The sequence below is a fragment of the Watersipora subatra genome, chromosome 7 (assembly GCF_963576615.1).
Source record: "Watersipora subatra chromosome 7, tzWatSuba1.1, whole genome shotgun sequence".
Lineage (NCBI taxonomy): Eukaryota > Metazoa > Bryozoa > Gymnolaemata > Cheilostomatida > Watersiporidae > Watersipora > Watersipora subatra.
Window position 1 is genome coordinate 65,195,121 of NC_088714.1, and position 23,698 is coordinate 65,218,818.

Here is a 23,698-nt window from a genome sequence, read left to right on the forward strand (position 1 = left end):
TCACGTTTGATCAGGAACAAATGTTAGGACCAGCTTTGTATAGCTAGTCCCCATCTGGGAGTTGTGCTTCCAACTAGTTGAAACAATAAAAGAGACCATTAGATAATTTATTGACATAGCTTGAAGGTAAAGAGTATTTTTATCTAATAATTGTATATTGTGCAACACAGCGCAACCAATGAGATGCTATTCTAAAAGCCATTTTTAATGTTTTATATGATTCAAAATTAGCTATTATGAACATTCATTCAACTTTTAAAAGAAAGTATTTTAATCTTGCTGAAGGCCATGACACCTTAATTCTTACACATTTAATTCTTAACCAGTCAATAATTCAGAGTTACTTCTTAACTAATCAGAAATAAAACTTTAATTCTTAATCGATTAAAAATATAGATTTAACTTTTAACCAGTCAGAAAGGCATTTTAAATTCCTAACCAGTCAGAAATTCAAATCTAATTCTTAACCAATCACAAATGCAGATTCAATTCTTAACCAATCAGAGATATAATTTTAATTCTTAACCATTTAGAAATATAGATTTATTTCTTAACAATCAAAAATACAGTTTTAATTTTTAACCAATCAGAAATACAGATTTAATTTTAACCAATCAGAAGGGCATATTTAATTCCTAACCAATCAGAAATGCAGAATTAATTCTTAACCATTCAGAAATGCAGAGTTAATTTTTAACCAATCAGAAGGGTATATTTAATTCCTAACCAATCAGAAATGCAGAGTTAATTTTTAACCAATCAGAGATGCAGCTATGCTTCACCCTACAAATCCATAAACTTGTTATTTGACACTAGGCAAGAGGACCAACATTGATAGAACCAGTCAAATGAGACGACTGAGTATTCAGATCCAACCAAACGATATGTTACAGTTTAACAATCCTAAAAACCATTTTCAAATTAAACAAGCTCAACACACCCAGTCTATAAAAATACATTAATAGTGCACGATTTTGACATGTACTTATATGCTTCTAATATGGTTAACAGCTGATTTAGAGCTATACTTATACCATAGATATTGTGTTTGAATGCTTTGCATAGGAGGGCTTCTGAAATATGTCTGTTTTAAGTACTTGTCAAGAACAGCAGAGCAACTCGTAGGCCGTTCTCGCTCAACACGACAGGACTTGCTGCCTGTGGTTATTGGCATGTACAGTTCTAGAAAAGTCTGTGTATTCAAGCTAAAAGTATTTTTACTTGCAAGCTAACTTTGTAATTCAAGACTGTTACATGTTTGAGTGGGTGTAGACATTATATTTGTATTAAAAATATATCAATTATGCATATTTCAACAAAGCCTGATAGAAGCGGAAGATATTTTATACCCGTATGATCTGTATCACCATGTAGAGAGTGTAAAAGAAAGAGATATGACAGAAAAGCATTAAATAAAACAGACAATGTTTTGAAATAAACAGCAATATTTATAATCAAAACATTGTCAAGTGGAATCGCTATAAATGTTAAAGTTGCACCGGTCTCGCAGCTGCGCAACGTACAGATGGTCAGTCATGCAGACATCGCAGAGGAATGCTCACTACTGCTCAACCTATCACTGCAGATGGCCAAACTGGATAAAATAGAGGCATGTAAATAAAATGTATATAAAATAAATTTCATTTGTCTGTTCATAGAACTACATGTAGATGCGCAATATCAATGTGTAAAGCAGAATTGAGGAGAGCATGCGGTTACTAAAGATAATTTGTGACTAGGATAGCCTAAGCGGTTCCTGCTGATAAATTGAGAGCTCCATGCAGATCATGGACTACCGATACGCCGTCTCGCCCTTGGGAGACTGAAGACTCTATGCTGTGAGATCTAGATATTTTGTTGGTCAAAGGAGACAACGCGCATAGCTTTGGTAAAGCATTAGCACCTCTGTGCAGGTTGATTTGAGGGTCAGTCACAGCCCTCCTCATCAGGAGCTTGTTGCGCTCAATTAAGTGATTGGAGATGTACGATTTGGTGGGAAAGTACGACTGAAGAAAGGCTGCCGATAGCTGACTTGAGGCAGGGTTATGTGGAAGGCTGGAAAATGCTGAAGGACTGACGACTCCATTTAAATACGGTGATAGGGACCCAAATGGCATAGATGAGAAGTTTTTCATAAATGCTAAAAAAAAACAAGAGAATATCAATTGGTCGTCTGTGAAAGACAGGTAAATAAATCCTTGACCGAGTCAAATTGACCATCACCAGAGCTCAGACGCTATCAAACTGGTTTACTAAAGCCATCACTGCCAGCACAAGAGCAGCACACTCACTTCCTTGCACAGCCCTTGACGAAGTTTATTTTAGTGCTACTAGCCAATAGAGTTTACACCTATTTTCTGTCTTTTTTTAAGATAATAATAGCCTAAGTTACTAGACAACTTTTTTCAATGTTCTTTACAGAGGGTGCGTAAAAAACTCACTTATTTACGCAAAATGTCAGTTTTAGAATGTGGCAATATCTGTTGCAAAGCTGGCAAACAAAAAAGAGCATAGCATAAGATTTGAACTCATGACCTTTACAGCCTTAATTAAGACCATCGTTTCTAACAAAACGTTTTATTGTTCTAAAATTTTCATCTTTTTCCTCCCAACTTCACTTGCATAATATTCACATGTTTCACAACTTTTCCAGAAATTAAACATTGTTATAAGAAATAAAGATTTATGATTCAAATTTCAATAGATCTCAGTGCTTCGACAATCTCTAGTCAAAAAAAGAGAATAACTCCACCTCCTCTACAAAAATCTGTAGCAAGACGTTTCTACAGCTCCATTGATTAACATAGCCTTACAATAACAAACTCCCTTACTGTGCAGTTTACTAGAGCTCTGGTTAAACACAATGAGAAAATGCTTTTTTCTTGGAAGCCGGTATTTTGACGTTACGTCCAGTACGCACAGCCGATGCAGCATTTCCTAACAAAAATGATGGTCTATGAAGGCAAAAATAAAGCTGGCACATCTGTGATTGGCTAAAAAGTCGATTATAATGACCATGATTCTATTTTATTAATTTCTAACGTACACTCGTTTAGTTTAAGTTTTACATTTGAATGACGATGACATCACGGCTTCTTACAAACAGCTATTAATATATTAATATATAGACAGTGATATTATCTTTTTGTAACAGACATGTAACAGCTACTAGTATCCTTTGGAACTGTTCGTGAAAAATTTTAGATACTTTTTTCGGCTATTAAATCTGTTAAAAACCTTTTTTCTATATCTTATGTTCTGAACCTAAAGTATTTTTGTACTTGGCCGCTGTCATCATCAGCAAGTAGCATTGTTTAAATAAGGAAAATATGGCAATGGAATTATCTACACAGAGACTACGGCTATGACAAATTTATGATCCATATTAAATAGTAAACACATGATACTTGAGTACGGGTCATAGGAAATTCAAAAAAGATGTCATGACCTTCTCATAGCTAAGGCCAATTACATTTGTCATCGCAAAGCATCATTCAGTAGCATCATAGTATGTACCTGCAAACAATGTCTACAGTAATGCATTGCAATGCAAGTTATGTTTTAAAGGACAAGACTTGAGCGTCTTCCATTTGATAGATTAAAGCTAGCAAGTTTGGCTTCAGAGCACAAAGCCGGGTCGCCTCAATTCCTAGAATACTATAACTTTATTAGAAATATTTACCCAGTTGCTGGTGGGCTAGTTGGGAGGCGAACATGGGTTCAGAGAAATGCTTGGAAAACACTTTTCCAAAAGCCCTTTGATCCAAAAATTCCTTAGACAGAGTGTTGAGAGGTGTGGTGAGTGCTTGGTTTTTGATTGGCAGCTGGTGTGACGGCACACATTTTCTCATGTGCCTTTCCATAGTGCTGAAACATTTCAACAGAATTAATCTAATCATTTACAAACCGACAGCAGAATGTTCTCTGAGGCAAAATTATGGATAATTTACCTATCAGCAAACTTGTTATAGCTCATTCCATTTAAGTGCTAGTAAGTTTAAAAAGATTTGTAGCTAATAAAGATTAATGGTGTTTAGTCAGAGATCATTGGCTTTTAATATCATGCCACACATCCTAGTTTAGATGTCATCTTGGTATTTGACAAAAAAATTATTCAGCAAATACACGCTCGCAAGTCGCAAAGAAAACGAGTAGTTTTTAATGTAGATCAGTAAAGTTGTAGCTCTCTTGCAATTTTTTCAAATGCATTTGAATATATGGCAATAGTTGAATAAGAATAAAAGACTTAGTAATAATCGTAATGATATCAATGTGAGAGAGAGAAGCCAACTCACGCTGGATTTTGGAATGTTGCATTGCAAAGTTGGCAGCGGTTATTCCCTCCATGAGTTTTTTTGTGTCGAGTCAACTTGCTGGACTGAGCGCAGGCGTATGGACATAAGTTACACTTGAATGGTTTCTCTCCCGTGTGGCTTCGTCGGTGCACCTTTAAGTTGCTTTTATTTGCAAATACCTGTAATTGTCATTTTTAACTTATCAAGTTTTAAACTTGGAAGAAAAACTTCCGTTTGAAGTTCTCTTGATGTTTGTTTGTACGCAGTAAACCTTTTGACAAGTTTTTTATTGTTTGATAGTCTTTGAGGGCTACAGACAAACTAAATTTTATCCATCAATATTTCTGAAGTAAGAATAATATTACTACTTTTATCAGCAGTAATAACAACTTAAGGAATCTCAAAAGCAAGTTGTCTGCTGAGCACTAAACATTGGAATGCAATTGTAGTTGGCCAGGCTTCAACAGCAGCGGTTGAAATTTTTAGCAGCCAGCAAAACGATTTCATCCTAGAAATGGGGTTAAATATGTCTTATTTCTAAACCGATAGCTTTACCTTTCCGCAGTATTCACACTTGTCAGTTTTGCTGCCGTGAGGGTTATCTACCCTTGTCTTGCCTTCACCATTTATCAGCTCGGCCATCGTAGGAACAGACTCGGACGGCACCCCGAGTGTCTCGGAACCCCATGAGTTCAAGTTCGGGAGCAGTTGGCTTCTCCAAGGAACTGCAAGAAATAGAGTTAAAATGTAACAATGAGGAGTGGATATAAATGTGTCTACAGGAATTCATACCATAGCCTTATGAAATCATAGACATAAGGCTCATAGCCGTGAAGTTCATAGCTTTAGAGATCATGTCCTTAGAGATCATGGCCTTAGGAATCATGGCCTTAGAAATCATAGATTTAGTGTTCATAGACTTAAGAACTTATAAAGTGGTATAAGTGACTCAATCTTTCATCTATTGCAGCTTTTAAAAATCACTTAAAAATCATTTTCTTAATATCGCTGAACAGGAACAAAAACTTAGGCCAAAGATATAGCAGAGGTAGTGAAACAAGTCTTAGCAAGTGAGTTCCAGGCTAGTTCATATAATAGTTACTAGTTCACAGGCTAGCTCTTATAGTAAAGGATGCCGACTAGTGACTCACAACTCTAACAACCAGAATAGCTCTGTGTCATTCGCAAGGCTATAATACATGAGTTAGTGGCTCACAAATATCAATGCATAGATGGTTTTTTTAGCCCCAGCAATTTTGATGTAAAAATGGTAAATGTGTGGGTTACAAGCATACCGCTGGGCATTTGGAGAGATCTAGTGAACAGCTCTTCGCTGCCATGTCTTTTCAACGCATTCATTGAGTAAGGGAAGTATTCATCTGACCTCCTACATTTGGCCATTGTAGCCTCGCTATCATCGCTTGACCTGACTCGGACAGGCTCTGATCGCTTAGTTTCTGCAAAAAAGAAATTAAAATTTATTAGAAGCGTGACTAATAATTTAAAATGATAATTAGTTGGAGTTAATAGTACTAGCTCTAAGGCTAACTAGTAATAATAGGGCTAAATGATAGTTAGCCACTAGCATTATCAATAACTAGCCTTTAGCAATAATAACAGTAACTATTATGGTTACTAGCTGAACCGGACGTAACTTCCAGCATTTAATAGGTGAAACTACCCAAACTATACAAACCAGTGCTTGGAGGAGTGTATCGTTGATCGGCCATAAAATCCACATCTGGCTTTGCTTCCTGTACCTTACTTTGGTTCTCGACCTGTTATAAACACCAATGGCAGTATAGCAATACACAATATAGTAATTTTATAGGAAAACTTGTGTTAGCTAGTGAGTGTAACACAGATGCAGCTGGTATGCTATGCTTCAACATACCCTAGACTGTGTTACAAGAGATATGTCTTGCTCGATCGTCAGGTCCATTTTAGAGCCTTTATCGCTTTCACTCATTTCAGGAGATGGAGTGAAGTCGCAACTTCTCATCTGGGTGGAGACGCTATCTAGCTCCTCTACAGCTTTCATATCTGTTAAGAGCAATGACTAACATGAGTGATTCAGGTCTGAGCTGGCTAAAGTGAACTGATGCTAAAAATGTTAATTAATTTTACTATTTTAATATTATTTTAAAGATTTATATTATTTAGATATTATATAGTTAAAATATTTTGTGTAAATATTCTTGTGATGATTCTCGCTGCTTGGTTAAAGCATCAAGTTTCTTAATGCCAATTTTACTCCATTGGTAAAATTTTACCATATTTTTCATGAATTGAAACATCTTTAAGTTTTTCCTGGTCCGTCAGCCATACGAGACATGTGTTGATCTTTTGTGGCAAAAATGAATTTGTTCTTGCGCATAATGTACAATCTTTTTTACACGCAATAATTCTGGACTCAAATACTACCTTCATTAGAAAACATTGTTTGTGAGTTATCTTCACTTGATTGTTAAAAGATTTGAAGTTGCTTGCACTATGTAGGGCTCAAAATGGTACTATTGATGTAGCTTTTAGCTGTCAAATGACAGTTTTAAGAGTACTAGCAGTATTAGCTTCAAGGCTTCAGCAACAATATTTAGCAGACTAGCGAAGCATCCTTAATTTCGATCCAACAATCGTTGAAGGTGAAAACATTCTCGCAGATTTTAACAAACCAATGTTGGAGTGAAAAGCTGACAAGTTTAATTAAAACCAGTGCTACCTGTCTGAGACAAAGATAAAAGTTTACTTGGACCTCTGAGTATGTTTGATTTCAATTGAAATCATTCAATTCAATTCGGGTTGAAAAACATTCACGATTTGAGTCGTTTTCATGAATCAAAACTGAGTTGCTTTGAAGTAACAAGGTTAGGCTATATTAGACTCAAAAATTTGATAGGTCCAAGAGAGACTTGTTTAACGCTGCCAGGGTGTCGCATCAAGTGCTCTTTCCTATCCATTGTTGTGATTTCGTGACCAATTTGGTGCCAGTGAGTGATACTTTGTCTAACCAAAACAGACCAGTGCCGTGTTAATTCCTGGAAAGGCTGAGTCATGCGGGTGAATGTTGGCTATGTTGAGGTCAGGTTGAGGCAATGATGCAATAGTTAGTAAAGGAGAAAAGTGAGAAAAGATGGAGGGGTAGCCGAGATACCAGATAAATGATATCTAGTGCCAAACCTTTAATAAACTATAGGTTTATAAGAGTAAAAAAATGTTTAGTGATTTCTTTATAAAAGATAATCCAGGATAATCTTAGGATGAGAGATCTAAATCGTAAGATTTGACTGATCAAAAATAAAATTTTACACTAAATTCAAAGAATAACATATGATATAAAAAAGGAAAAATTAGTGGTAGTGAGAATATGACCTCAAAGTATAGTGTAAATACTACAAAATGATTCACAGAAAACAGGAAATGATGCTAAACTGATGAGGAATTGTAATTACCTTTATAATCTGCTTCTGCCGTCCATTCTGGAATTCTCTCCTGCAACAGAAAGGTTATAGGTTAGAGCGAGCACCAAAGCTGGGTGGAGACAATGCGGTAAGCAGTGGTCGATGCGGTAAGCAGTGGTCGTCATTGCTCAGTATATGCTGGATTATGGATAGCTGGGAAGAAGGCTGATCATTCTGTGGTCTTATAATGGTCAACGCGGTAAAGGAAGGGGACATTATGTAACCAATGGTAGTTCTGGCACGTCCCATGGAAATTTAAGTCATCAGTCATTCTTCCACAACAGCACATTCCTCTTTTTATTTGGCATGTCTGAGCTTTTAGAATGTGACTAGTAGATAGGCAAAAGAAAGCAGAAAGTTGGGGGGTAGTTGGGCGTGTCCAATACAGTAAATATTCACCATAAAGTTTCACAAAATGTAGCGATTCTCTGCCAAAATCTGGGTGCCTTCTTCGCTACTAATTAAGTGTACATAGACATATGGACAAGAGGCTAAACATGTATAGTACAGGTGCACTATTGATCTGTTTAACGGCGTTGGCCTGTCCTCCTTATATATCCCGATTATAGTAAAATATTCCAGGCCAGCGTTATGGCTAATTCCCTGATGACTTACATGCAAACATTAACGGGCTGTGAGCCATGGTATAGGAATGGTACGTATTGATAGCGCGGGAGCCACTGGTGGCCCTGTGCATTGACCATTTGTCTCCCGCATAGCAGCAAGACAATGCTCTCTCAGCTACCCGTTTCCCTCGTCCTACCTCTGGGAATAAATTACTGTTTAAAGGCTAGAGAATTCTGCTGAAGCGCATGTTGTGGGTAAGCCCTGGCTTGAGGCTTCGTAAAGGAACTTCTCTAGAAGGCCTTGACAGCAAGGTCTTCCTCCCTCAATCAATAATGGCAGCTAGAATTGATCTTGTTTAAAAGTTGGTCACCCCTCAGATGCTTCGAGTTTCTATGTCAATCAAATGGTTTCACACAGAACTATGCATAACGAAATAGACTTGGCTTTCTGTTTGATTTTACTTCAAGGTTAACTTTAGGTCAAAGTTAACCTAAATGGTTCCATTGTAAACTTTATGCTTAGCAGGGTAATGCTTTCATGGTAATTGCTTCTATGTTTAGCATTTACATCCTTTAACCACTTGAACCCTGGACTTGTTCCAAAGCTTTTTAAACCAGCAGTTCCAGCAATAATGATAACAATAATAACCCTTCAAGCAGAAGTATTACGAGTTCTCTGAAAAACTGTGAAGAAGTTTAAAACAGAAGTTATGAGAGAGGATATCCTTCCTGCTATCAAACATACATTGCTTCTAGGTTCACTTTATTAGCTTTCTGAGACACTGTCGTTTTACAAAGCTTACATAAAGTCACTTCAAATTGATTATATCGCTTCCAATTGCTACATTTTCTCCTCAAATCATTAAAAATATACGTATATAACTTGTTCAGTTTTGTGGCACCAGCTTTGTAAATGTAGGTAGAAATAGCCACAGTAGATGCACCAAATAAGTGATTGTTGATGGAGACCCGCTCACGTCTGATAAGCACTAACCCAGCTACCTTCAATACCATGAGGGGTTGGGTTTCTCCTTGGCCCAATGGGAAACAAACAAAATTCTTTTATTACAAAATCAGCAGTTCCTTATGTTGTTTTTATTGTACTAGAGTTACATTGATTGATTACTATAGAACTTTAGGAAATACGCAACCTAAGGAAAATTCTTGCTGTCTTAGTCATTAGGTTTCCATGAGATGGTGTTATTCAAATATTTTTACCCAATTCTAGTAGCAAATAATAGTGTATCTATTGCAACATCCAAAGAATTTTAAAATATAAGTTGTCTCCACTACTAGATATTATTATTTACTGGCGTCATACACAAAACATTACAGTACATTACATACACAATACAATCGCATAAATATGGACTTTTATTATGGTTTTTGGAATCGGTATTTGATCGTAATGCAAGGCTTGAACAAGACATTTTTAACCCTGAAGAACAAAGATGCTCTAGAGTCTAGACGAAGGGGGTATATCACACCCCTCGCAATCAAAGGGGCACTACAATGGTTGCTGTCTTTGTGGATAAATGCTTGTATATTGATGCAATACAATCTATGGCTTGAGTTCCTTATAAATGACTTAAAGTTTATAGACTGCAGCAATTGAATAATTGTTTTGTAATAGATGCATTGAACTCAAGCTAAAAATGGTTTCATTGGATTCGTTTGTCGGTCATCAATAGAGTAATTTGCCTATCGCTGCAGGCAGCATATAGTGGATAGCTTTATGCTCATGGAAACTAAACAAATGCCCATCCTATACCTCGCGCTACAATAAATACTTTTTTCGTATCTGTTCCACGGACCTCTCCAACACGGGTGCAGAAAATCTAAAAGCACCCTAGATCTGTTTCCGCACGAAATTATTTTCAAATAGTGTACCGCTCTCAATTATCAACCTCGACTGAAATTAGGTTTTTTTGATCAAAGCTCTCTAGGAGTTGGCGAACACGGTATGCTGCCAACAATGGAAGCATAACGTGTAACAAGTAGCATGAAGCACTGAGATGAAGTGCTGACCATGGCCTTCAACTAACATCAAAATTAGATATCGCTTTTATACGACTGGTCGTCTCTTTTATATGACTGGTCGTTTCTTTTATACGACTGGCCGTCTCGACCCGGTAATGTACAATATTTGGTATACTGTATCACTAAATAGTCCACAGGAAAAGGAGTCAGAAAAAATGTGGTGAGTGTCACAGAGGAACATTAGTATACATTTAATATATGACACTAATTACTCCTGTTTCAGTGACCACAGTTTCTAAACAGTGAGCAGTATGTTAAAACCATTGCTTTCCTCACATGCAAGTATTTCACGGCATCTACTACTTAGCTAATCATGAAATGAACTGCCTGTTATTTTTAGACATCATTTAAGTGAGTTTTAAAAGACATCTAAAACAATCTAAACCTAAAACTAATGGAAGTTGGAAATATATCCTAACAGTGTCTCGCTATCAGCCTTTCTATTCAACCAGTCAGCATTCGAAAGACTGCAGCAAGGACATCTGTTTACAAGCAAGGAGGGTTTGAAATATGGAATAGAGAAAAGTTACGGGATAAACAAACATCATATATGAAACATACTTTACATTGTTGAGTCACGCTAATCAGAAAGCTTGAGGAGACGTTTGGGTGAGTCGGTTGTATTCTGATATGTAGGATAGTGAGGTAGAGATTCAGCAAAAGGATAACTTTCTCAAGTCTGGTAACATTTTGGGACCGCTCCATGTGCACAAATTTTAACATATGTATTTCTAACCCTAGGGATTTATAAGTACATTAATCAGTTAGAGAACTTGAGCGTTGTCAGCGCTGTCAGGTTGGAGTCATCTCCCTTAAAGATAAACTTACACAAAATTTTTGTAGATTTCATCAAAAAGTATCTGCATTTTTCTATCATTTGTAATTGTCTCTGACGTTTGAGGTGATCTGATCGCTGAAAACTTGATCATGATTAAGACACATAGATCAATCGAAAGTGCGATTATGACGTCTGATGCTTGCACAGAGACCGACGGAATAGAGACGCGTAACGCTTCAACTTGAACACAATAGCCGATGTCAATTATCAATAATAGCCGTTATCAATTATCAATAATAGCCGTTATCAATTATCAATAATAGCCGTTGTTAATTATCAATAATAACCGTCATCAGTTATCAATAATAGCCGTTATCAATTATCAATAATAGCCGTTATCAATTATTGCGACGATAACAACCAGTGACGTCATTTTTCACATGTAACTTTTCTTCTGAACGGTTTAATGGCGATCAAGTATTATCGATTTTAATTTAGAGATATCCTGGAAATCAGATCACCTCAAACATCAAAAAAAATTGTAGATGTAGAAAAATACCGATACTTTCTGACGGAGTCGAGAAAAAATTGTGTAAGCTGATTTATATATTAAAAAAGGCTATTTATAGCAGCGCTGATATCGTTCTTTTACCTTGTGCTTTCAGCTCTAAAGCATGTATTGTAGCGTGTATTGTAGCGTGTATTGAAGTATAACGCTAAAAAAGTTTTGTATTATCAAAATTAACAACAAACTATTCTGTATTCAAAGAGTTTTCATTTTTTGCAAAGCGGCGCATATAGTTATCACAATTTAATTTGTTTATTTCACCTAGAACAAAAAGTTAAAACTTTTCTGTTATTGTGAGCAGCACTTCAGTTCTTTTGAAAGTTTGTTGAAAAGTAAAGACTTGAGGCTTTCATCCAATCAAAAGCGGCCTATCATTGCGCAAACATCAAGGCAACCAATGACGACCTCAAAATGTTTTATGTCTACTGTGGACAAACAGATCTAAAAATGGCTTCATGATTTAAATAATTAGTTAGAGCTCGAGGGGTGAAATGTTACCTAGCATTATATTTATTCTCAACAAAGTTATTTTTTAAATTACAGCTTGCGAAAGTTTGTTGCAGAGATTTAATTAAGTAGTTGCCACAAGTAGTGACTTTCTCGATTTATGACAAGATTTTTTATTCAACTGATTTTAAAATCCTTTTTATCACCATTTTATTATTGGAACAGATTCAGGTGCACAAATACGGAGCTTCTCGGAATGTAATAAATCAAATGCAACCAGGTTAAAATACACACTCCGTATAACCTTTGATCTCTTTCCAAGCTGCGCCGACTTGTTCAAGATCTCATCAACGGCTGCCCTCTTCGCTACTTCCTGGGAGCTGACGATGCTTGGCACAGCCTCTCACGCTCCGAGGGTCGAAGCAGCACAAGAATGACTCTTACGTAACAACAAATACGTGATTTAGCAACCATTTGCTCTTTGGTATTAATTAATCGTGTTGTACTTCCTTATTTATATCTGCTGGGAACATTACATCAGGCTATTAACAGATCAATTATTTGCCAATTTTACCATAAACATATTGTTTTGGTAAAAGTGTCGAAAGTCAATTTTAGTAGATGTACTTGTGATGACTACTAGATCAGTTTTATGCGCTGTCCGCTGCCGTAAAGACAATTGTGTATATACTTTTTTTCTGTGCTTCAGTGACACGCATGACGATCTCTCAAGGCGTAGAGGACTGCCAGCGTGCTAGCTAATATAATAAATAGAGAGTATGGTATAATACATAGAGAGTCTAATATAATACATAGAATATAATACATAGAGAGTCTAATATAATAAATAGAGAGTATGGTCTCCTTATTTATAATAAATCTGTTCTTTAATCTTCCAATTTTTTCTGTTTAAAAATTTTTATGAGATTATGATGTTGTTTTCTAAATGTTGCTTTATAGAATCGTTTAGTCATCCAAAACAAGTTTAATAAAATAAAAAACGGAAAGATGGAAATATTTTAAGTGATTTAGTCTGGTAATCAAATTTAGGAAATGTTTTTAAAATGAATTTTTGTCAAAAAAGGGCATAATGCAATTTTATAATGACTTTAAAATAAGTTGTGTTGATCCGTTGTCATGGTGACAACAGGTTTTGATCATCCCTTTGTAGTATCTGTTTTAGGGATGTGGTGGGTAAAAAAGGCAAAAGGAATGAAATAAATGATATATTAAAATTTACATTTAACTTTTTAAAAATAAGTAATTTTAGCTTTACGTTCACTTTATGTGTACTGTGTATATAACTCATAGATACCATTCACCTACGGAGAGCCTCTACTGATAATTATTGTGTATTTGGTAATTCAGAAAATCGACTAAAAAATCTTCCAACTTCTAGGTCGGTGACCAAGTGAACATTTTTTGAGTCAACCCTGGGAATACATCCATTATTTTATTATAACTATTATTTACTGACAAGGTGATGCGTAGCAAAGATGCACTCCAGTATGATGGGAAGCTAAAGGTTGGAGTCATATATTGAGCAGTCTAGTTTTTCACCCTAGCCATCTTCAGGTTCATGTAAAACTCCATTGTTACACTGTATTCTCTAAAGTATCGGTAATAGTACAGTTGAACATCATCATCTGAGGCCAGAATATTCACTGGTTCTGCATTAAGAGGTTTTTTGTCGATCATAGAGACTGGATGTTTTCAGAGGATTTGTCTGTTGTATTTACTCCCTCTCAATCAGTTTTTATCTATTGTCATTTGCATCAAATCATTCTTTTATAACAGCACGAAGATTGTTTTTTACTATAAGAAACGACTAAAACATGTGCCAACAACCATGTTGTAAACAAGGTACCACAAAATTCAAACTTTGTCACACAAAAAGATGCCGCAACCTTTTGGTTCACTAGAAGGTACAAAAGATTCTCGTAATATAAAGGTACTGTCCTCTACACATTTTTTATTTAAATATATTAGCGTGACAGAAATTAAATTTTTTTTTCATTATCCTTATAGTAAAATAAATAATGGTATAGATTATTTTGATTTACATAACCTAATTTTGATTTATAATTATTGATTATATACATGTATATTACATTATAATTTTGATTACATACATGTGATACTGTTAAATTATTACTATATTAATAAGTAAAATGATTTGTATTCAGAGTTTATGATGGGCATTCCTTCCGGAACCTAGTCTTTTATAAACTTTAAGACTCGGTCATTTGTCACTATTCAGTGAGGAGGAAAGAGCGTATCTTTTGTAATAAGGAGATTATACTCTGTTTGTGTTATAACTACTGTTAGCCTGCCAGTTCGGTGTGCCAATAGAGCACAGAGAATAAATAAGTCTGCGCACAATAATTCTGCAACACTTGAAGGTGAATTATTGATGCAATGGCAACTGTGCAGGATGGCAAAGGCAAATGTCTCATATTTGAATCCTGGGCGATGCAACCTTTTTTCCCACCCTTTACCCGCGTCTTCAGACAAATGGGCAAACAGATGCGGCTCTTATTATAGTAAAGTTTGTCATGTTTTTCTTTCTTAAAATTTACATGTTCAGTTCAACTCAGTACCCACCATTCGGCAGTGAAATTCAGTCTAGTTTTATTCAACAGAAAAATAAATTTTCTGTAAATACTAACCGTATTTGCCTGCTTGTCCTCATCATGACCTCTGCTTTCCCACAGACCTGACCTGTGAATAATCAAATCTTTCAATAATGTACATTTCTATCACAGTATTACCAAAACATTCACCTAGTTAATTAAACCACTTGACTCAAATAATTATGTAATAGAGTTGTGCCTTTTCCCTTGTCACCAGCACAACATCTATCAATTATCCCTTTGACTGACTATTGCTCCGAGAATCAATTACATGTTTTTGCTGGTCGTTAAGGATGAGATTTGCAAACAGTGGTAAAAGTGGTAAAATCGTGGTATGGTGAGCACCGAAGATAATATCAGACGCTCTTATTGGCCGAAAGCTATATTAAATTGTCTCTCAGTTGTAAGTATTTGTGGTAAAAAACAAAAACAGGATTGTGAGATTATAAATATCTAGTCCTCACGATGTAAGATACCTTTGAATAACAACTTGAAGAGCTAACATGCAAGCCAAAAAAAGCATAAGGTTCATATTTGCGAAAAAACAATATTACCTACTTTGCATGTGTGTCTGTTTGTTCATCATCTATTTCATTCACTTCATGGGCCTCGCTTTTGTTATCTGCAACACAAAACTCTTTCAGCATAACAAGGATTACATCTATTTCACATTTGGCAGAGTGCCAGGCTCCGAGTTCCTCGAACATTATATTTCACTTATTCTCAGCTAATTGCTTGGCAAGGTTTATGGAGGGAGGTGGGAGTAATATTTCATTACGTAACCAGACCCCCAACACGATAAGCTAATAGACAATAAAATAAGAGAAGTATTAATGGCTGCGTTACGGCAGACCAACCTCGGAGTTGAACGAGTTCCAAGCCTCTGTCTAATCATGGAGAGTTTTGTGATTTACCTGATTGCAAATATGTTATCAAACAAATACAGGACTTACGCAAGTCGGGCCCCTCCTAAATTCGTGTGACAGAAATTGCAATTGTCGTAGCGTATCAACTGAAACAAAGAGCATCTCTAGCGAGAGCCGTGTAATATGCCAACAAAGCCGAATCAGTCATGCAGAAAATATATCATTTTTTAAGTTTATGATGGAGATTTGATTGTCGTTTATGAGCGTTGACAGTTATGTAATAGCTAATCTGACCAGCCTCGAAGATCTCTTAATGCGCATTCTTGGTGAAGGGAGTACTTAATTTGACAGTGGTTGAATATGCACTCCTCATCAGTCTAATCTCGCTACCAAACTCAAGTAAACACGCAAGTTGGTTGGCCGCAATCATTATATAACTGTCCGCCGGGTCGTCATTGTTTTTCTTCTTTTTAAACTCAAAAGAAAAAAATGAAATATTGGCCAGTCAGGGAGTGCAGGGATGCAGGACTAATTCACATTTTCATAATTGCGGTTTGCTAACGGGCCAACGGTCTAAAAACAGCTGCAAAATGGCGCCATTGTCCATGCAAGCCTGTGTTCCTACACGACCACAAATGCATTCTGCGGCTCTCCCTTCCCTGCCCATCTAGACCAATTTAATTTACACTATCTTACAGGGCTTTATTAATCATATATAAATTGCAGTGCCATCCCGAGACTAGACCTGTGAGTGTAATATTTTATTAAGTGATTTTTTACCCAATTTATTCTATCATAATCGTCCTTTCTATGGGTTTATCTCTGTCTATGTAATCCCTTAAGTTGTGGTAAGTTAGTGTGTAGTTTAAAGTATTTTAGAAAATGACTCAAAATAAAACCCACGTCTATACCGGTACTCGGAGACTGATCAAGTCACTACCTGTGGTTTACTAAACTTGTAAAACCTTTGACCACCACCCCCCCCCCTATATCCGTCCCTATTACCCCCTCTCTCCATTCCTATTACTCCCTCCACTCCTATTCAACTAAAAAAATGTAACCTCAGCCTTTGTATCAAAACTAGCAAACATAACAGATAAAAATCATAGCTTAACAAGCTTTAAAGTGTTTGCTATGGAAAGACGACTCTGGGTGATGGAATCATCTGGTGACTTTAAGCGTGACCTTGCAAGATGCCATTAGTGAATCTACATGTAACTAGAGAGTTTGCCTGCAACCCTCTTACCTGTTTTCTTTTTAATCTCTTGGTAGAGGGCGAGTTGATGGCTCTGAGAAAGGTGCTTAAGGAACAAGCTGGCATGGCTAGCGATGAAATCACAGTGGTGACAGGCGTACAAAGTCGTACCTACGGCGAAAAAAGGTTACATCACAAGTTATCTTTATTGAATCTGCAAACACTGACAAAAAACTACTAGTATCATTCTTCTGGTATCTGGAGGCTGTTATAGCTGCAGGTCAAAACGCTTTTGTTCATTAACCCGCGTAAAGACATTGTGGTTGGAGAGACAAAGTGTTTGGAGAGACAAAGTGGTTGGAGAGACAATGTGGCTGGAGAGACATGGTGGTTTCAGTAAAAACAAAAAAAGTATAAAACTTTAAATAAATTATAATTATTTTGTTTGATGGATTTCATTGCTTAGCTAAGCCAATGATTAACTACCCCCCCCCCCCCCCCCCCCCGCCCTTTGGTGAAAGTCGCTTCACATAAGCTTTAACTACAATAGATCTGTTTCTTTAATTTCTTTTAATTGCATTTTAAATAAACTGGTTGACAGTTTATTTTTTAAAAAATTGTTATCATTTAACATATTGATATACATATTAGCAGTCTTACGCGCCTTCACATAACACGGTTTAAGGCGTTTAATTGTATCCATGATTTTCTAGTTAAAATTTTTGATTGCAGCATTTATTGATTGTTTGTGATTGTCTTGGATAACCAGACACAACTTGTATACTAAACCAATATTAGTTGGTGAAGTTGCTGTTTTGCATTTAACGGAAATCATCAGAGATGAGTCATAGCTAAGCCTTAAAATTGCAGCAATTTCATTTATTGCTATTGTGATGATCCCAGCAGCCATGTGAACACGAAGATAAGAACTCAGGAATACAAACTGATAAAGACTGGATTGCCGGTATTTTCACAAAGAACATAAAAATCTGCTTTAGTATATAAAGCAATGAACAATAAAATAACTGATCAGTTTGCTTGCATTATAGAAAATAATTTTAGTTTTTCTGTTTATAATTCTGCAACTTTTTTTATAAAGAAATAAAGTATTGTCTTGGAGACAATTTTTTGCAGATCGCACTGGCAGTTTTCACTATCAGCTGAAAAACAAGATTGCAAAGGATAGTCATCAACAGACTCAGATTTTGTTAATTTACATATATTTTTTATCCCAAAAGACTTCCTGTTTATATATTTTATTGTAGCTTATCTTATTATATCTTATCCGTAAATTAAATAGGACCAAATAAAACCAAAATACTCAAGTAGGCCTACTTCTTGGTTTTTCAGGTCAGCATAAAAAAGTTAAAATACTCCAAATTAAATTGTTTATTAAAAAGTTAAAGTTTATAGTAATTGTTTTAATTGGTCAACAAGTTTTTTTTTAAACCTGAGTTTAAAAAGTTTTTCGGAACTACTACAAAAAGACTCTTATTGAATTTTTATCAAAAAGAAATTTCATTTTTATTGCTCATTAATTTAATATACTAATATATTTATGCTGTACTTAATTAAACAATCAAATGCCAAATTTTTAAACAAATGCGTAAAAATTTAGCTCTCAATTTAAACTCAACTTTTACATAAAATAGCAAATGATAAGTTGAATTTAGTCAACTTTTTAGGTCGGCGCTATTTGACTTTTTTGGCTGAATATTTAATGATTAAAAATGTAGCAACTTGACCAGCTGCTGCTTTTAAAATCTATTATTATCCTTATTTTTGTATTGTTATTATTCATTATTATTACTATTATCATCAACAGTTTTATAACCTACATACGTGTTTGTTAATATAGCGCTAGTACCCAACAAGTGTCTGTTTTATGTTTTTTATGTTCGGATGCTGTAAAAAAAAGCAATAAATAACAACTACAACTATGATACTAAAACAACAACATGAAGAGATTAAAACCCTGAGAAGCCAAATAATGTGTTAGAAACTTGGAAAGAACTAGTAAACTAAACACCGAATTAACAGCAAGCATTCCTGCTGTCATTTCAAATGAGCCTTGTATGGGTAGTAAAGTTTCTTTGTGATTGAATAAAATGCATTGCTAGCTTAGGTAAATCTCTTATCGGTATTTGAGTCTCATGTGATGTTGTACCGCCCCAAACTCTTCTAGTTGAGAAATCTCAGCCTACTTTTTAAGAAGTTAAATTTACAAAGATGGTAAGAAAGTGTTTTGAAAGAATTGTTCAGAAGTGTGACCAGAGGTACAAGTAATAAATATAACAGTTCGGTGTAACGATTAAATTGGTAAAGTACTGTAGTGAACTGCGGGAGTGAGGAGGTTTAGATCTTTCAAATAATGTCACAGATGTATTTCTGGTGACAAATGAAAATGGAAATCTATCAGGCATTTGAAATCTAGACAAAACTGAATCAAAATCTAAAAGTAGTGATAATACACGTATCAGCAATGCTGCTGTCAGCGATGATGCTGTCAGAGATGCTTTTTTATTTGATAAATAAAGGCTGATCGAGTTTTTGTACTTTCCATTGGTCTGAACAAGATACAGAGTGGCTATCTATGTACGTTAATAGATATTGAACTGTGTCTTAAAATGAGCCATAGACATCATTGGTAAACATGACTTAACAGTATTTCATACTACTGAGGAAAACATGATGTCCTTAATTAACTACTGGACATTGTTGATATATAAATTCTGGGAAATTTATAGCATTAGTGAGATATGAATTCTTGAATAGGAACCAACAGCTTGCACTAAATAACTGTTAATTCAGCATAAACAATTGCTTTGTTTTAAAGAATGCAAACACAATGATCTCTATCAGCCCAAAGAACTCACTGCGAAGTCTAATCACAGACCACACAATGACAAATCAAGTTAGCATGTCGGCCTAGGTCACTATATATTCTGTGTTTACGCGGTCATGTAACATGCAGTCTGTTTACAATGTATAGGTAGTTTTTATGCATCAATAGAAGCGACACACATGTAGCTCCTAAGAAATTAATACATTGAAAAGGTCAGGGAATAGTTGGGAACCAAGAGAGCTTTTACCTGACATTGCTTCAAGGATGCACAAACACAAAAGCTTCATAACAGAAGCTAAATGGGTGAGCATCGCTCGAGGCGTTCAGCATTTGTGTTGAATGGAAATCAATTTTAGCAGCGGACAACAGGTGACCTTACATGATGAGTTCTACATGGAGCTATATGCGTTCTGCCACCCTCGGTGACCATAAATAAGCACGATGAACTTAGCTTCCCTCAGGAATGACATTGTGTGGAATCGTTAATTATGCACAGTATATTCTGAGGTGGAGCCGTGTGACGCAATCGCTTCACACATTCATGGAACGAACTGGCCTGCTGTTTAGTCTTCCAAAGTACTTTTCACATGACAACTTTTAGATGGAAAACCTTGATTTCTCAGGTCTAAAATGCAGCTGAATTCAAAATTTTTGGTACTGAGACTTGGAAAAAGATTAACCCCATGAAAGAAATTGCTGCCTAGAAAAAGTGATATTTTTCTGTAGCAAGAGATCATGTCTAACAGAGCTAATCACAGGCCATGACACACACAATAATAAAATGCCCAAAGATTTCTTTTATGGTGTTTTGTGATAAGATAAATTTTTGACTTGAGCTCAGTCAGTTAAAATGTTAAGAAACAAAATCAATCAATAAAAGGGTTTTATAAATTTAATTGTAACCTTCACAAAAACCAGATCAATCAACATATTGACAGTATAGTTATTGATCTATCAACATATTGACAGTATAGTTATTGAAAAAAGCAAATTTTGCGTAGCTCCAAAAAAATTAGCAAATCAGATTTTTAGCAAATGCCAGCGTAGCGGATGAGGTGCCACTTGAAGCACATTTGGAACGCGACGTCTTTGTACAACTCAATCTGTACCGTCACACCCTAAAGGTAACATTCGATTCACTCGTGTTACAATAGCAAAAATGTAACGATAAAATTAAACAAATTTCTTTTTGTACCAGAAAAAAAGCAAGAGTAGACAGTTTTCATGACATCATAAAAGGACACAGAATGAAAATCTATTTCTCGTTTAAGCTGCAGCGAGGGTGGATTTAGCAAATTGCTTTTAAAGTTTGTATGCTGGCTTCAAGCATGAGAAGTTACGATAACTCTGAGAAGCGTTGACATATTTTAGCCTACCGTGAGCTTTAAGAGACTCTTCGCTGACATTTTTCGTACCATGTTCCGGCAGCATTTGTTTATCGCTGTTAGAGGTCGGTGAACAGCAAGATTGTTGCTTGTGTTGAACAAAGAGCTGAGTTTCCGTCAGCGGAAACCACGCCGAACAACAACCGCAAACAAATTTATCATCTTTTAGAGCATCTGAACAGCCTCTGGTTTCTTCTGAGCTCTTATCTGCCATAAAGAATAGTTATTTGTTAGGATCCAGATGCAACGCAATTATTTAGTAATCAAATGTTGACAATTTAACACCGTGAAGTTATGCAAAGAAAATTATAGAATGTTGTAGCTCGTTATTATAGAAGTTGTAAATCGCTAGCTGTTAGTGTTAACATCAGGTTTGACAAGGCAGCATTAGTCCTCCTTTAGTGACACTTTTAGTGACAGGTGGTGACAGGTGGTTGAAGTTCAATAAAGGCAGTTTATTAGAAGTCTAGGGTGATAAAACATCGATGAGGGTTCAAGGTAAAAAGACGCCCAGTCAGGTAGTCATTGACACAAGGTAGCCATTTGGGCACCAAATAATGGAACGTCTAAATATTTATTACTTCTATCAGATTGACCTTGCGGGAGGTCCGCTAAAAGTGCTAATGAGTAATAAAATTCTCTCAGCGGAAGACGGCAATTCTTTCTGCACTAAAATGCTCAGCCTGTCAGTATCAAATATAGAGAAAGTTACCGGTAACAACTTTGAATTTCAGTTTAAATTATAAATCTTTTCACGTGTAATAAAATTTGTCATTGCTATTTAGCTGAGTTGAAGAGATCATGAGCATTTATTATTGTTGTTGTTGGTAATGCAGGCAGTCGAGGTCTTCAACGTAGGCCCAATTGGTCATAATCAACTGAAAGGAGAAGATAGCAATAATAAGCAAAAAGACCAAAGTTTGAGAAGACAATTAGCTGTGAGGCAGCAACTTTAAGAGACTTGTTACTGACATCTTCAGTACCATGTTCCAGCAGCGTCTGCTTATCGCTGTTAGAGGTGCAACTGCTGCAGTAATAGCTGCAATGTATCGCTGTTGCAGGGAAATGCAATGCAGCACAGCAAGGTGCTGCAATCGGAGATACTGGACAAAACAAGAAGTTTAATTTTACTGTCTTTGTTCTTCAAATATTGTGTAACTAAATTTTGGTTGTCACCGCAAAAGTTATTGTTCTACTTTTTGTTGTCCTGAAAAATAAAGTGATTTTAGATTCATTAAAACCCTTTTATAGAAGTCTGGACCCTAAAACTTAACTGGCACGATCGATTATTGGAAACTAAGGGACATTGTCAAAAATGTATATTCATCTCCCATACAACTGTAGTTGCAAGGACTGACATGGTTTAAACAAAAGCATGTTTTTATGAGTAGAACCAGTTGTGATTATATCATATGTATGTATATATATTATATGATCATATAATATGATCATACATATAATATACAATCATACATATATTATATGATCATGTGAGTTTAAGCTCTACTCACTATAAAATATAAATTAAGGAATGTCATGTGAAACTCAAGTCCATCTTAGATTCAGCTCCAGATATCTTTGCTCAATCTACAACAGTTATTTACGAAACAGAACTCACCAATTTCCATAGAGTTTACTGGTTGATACGGAAGATCAGCTCTGGAAGGATCATCAGAGGTAGCCTTCTGCTCTGTTGACACCTCGCTTTGACAGAGGTGCTGCGGGTTGCCCTGCTTTCTTCGAGACATGCTCAACGTGTCCCCTTGTAGAATCATATCGAGAGAATGAGGCAGTCGAGTCCTTTACACACAATCATGTAGTGCTGGACTCGTACCCTCGCTGGTCACCAGGCCTGTAATACGCTCGCTCGATTCAAGCTATAGATCAGTACATGAAAGTACATTTTATTATGCGGCGGTCATAATTTAGCCTAAAAACCACAACCTGTCAGATCTTGACGAGTCGAGTATATATTTAATTTCTCCGTATGGTCAGGAAGGCTCGGCTACTATGGCCACAGCCAATAGGAGCTCACACTGTGCTCGCCGCTGGCTATGTACTGACTTAAACAAGCATGAAAGACTATGAATAGCTACAGCCTTGAACAATAACACTTTATGCTGCTCAAAGCCAGAGGAAACAACTCCCAAGTAGGAATGAGAAAGCCAATACAGAGGAAAATAAAATAAGTAAGAAAAGAAAATAATTTTATTAAGTTAGAATTAAGTTGCTCCTCGTATGTTCCTACTGCGCGGCAGCGAAAAATGGCAGCAGGTGCAACTCCAAACTCTACTGCTTAATGCTGCCAATGATTCATTGTCACTAACCTGCAGCATAGCTTATATATTAAGAGTAGAATTAAGCTTTCATATTAGAGTTACCCGTGTAAGGGCATCACTAGACTTTTGTTGAACTCCCATGAGAAACTTGCAAGATTTTTGCAGCTTGGTGGTTTGGGTCACCAACCATGCTGGAGCATTTGTGAACAGACGCCCTCCTTGGCTTACAGTAGCAAGTGGAGAGGTGCCGCCAGGGGGAGTTCAACCGTTGACCTTCTGGTTGACAGTCCAATGTTACAATCACTACACCATTTTGTAGTTGCTGTGTTCTGTCACCACATTA

The 23,698-nt window shown here is 36.1% G+C and overlaps 1 protein-coding gene across 1 annotated transcript; it reads right to left on the reverse strand.

Annotated features, from left to right (window-relative positions):
- Positions 1–1,284: 1,284 nt before the first annotated feature.
- LOC137401002 (zinc finger protein 296-like) lies at positions 1,285–22,851 on the reverse strand. Its single transcript, XM_068087342.1, has 13 exons — positions 22,695–22,851; positions 21,068–21,283; positions 16,898–17,017; positions 15,344–15,407; positions 14,822–14,873; positions 7,745–7,784; positions 6,190–6,338; positions 5,992–6,073; positions 5,591–5,752; positions 4,851–5,020; positions 4,296–4,474; positions 3,683–3,867; positions 1,285–2,140 (listed from the first exon to the last, which is right to left on the reverse strand). Exons 1-13 carry the CDS (start codon positions 22,849–22,851, stop codon positions 1,746–1,748), a joined length of 1,971 nt encoding a protein of 656 aa, XP_067943443.1. The 3' UTR covers positions 1,285–1,745.
- Between the last annotated feature and the right edge of the window lie 847 nt (positions 22,852–23,698).

Coding starts and splice junctions, on each gene's coding strand:
- LOC137401002 (XM_068087342.1), bottom strand. CDS start 22,851: ATGATTCTACAAGGGGACACGTTGAGCATGTCTCGAAGAAAGCAGGGC. Junction 17,018..21,067: donor AGAGTCTCTTAAAGCTCACG/GTAGGCTAAAAT, acceptor TTTTCGCCGTAG/GTACGACTTTGTACGCCTGT. Junction 14,874..15,343: donor CAAACAGACACACATGCAAA/GTAGGTAATATT, acceptor GATTATTCACAG/GTCAGGTCTGTGGGAAAGCA.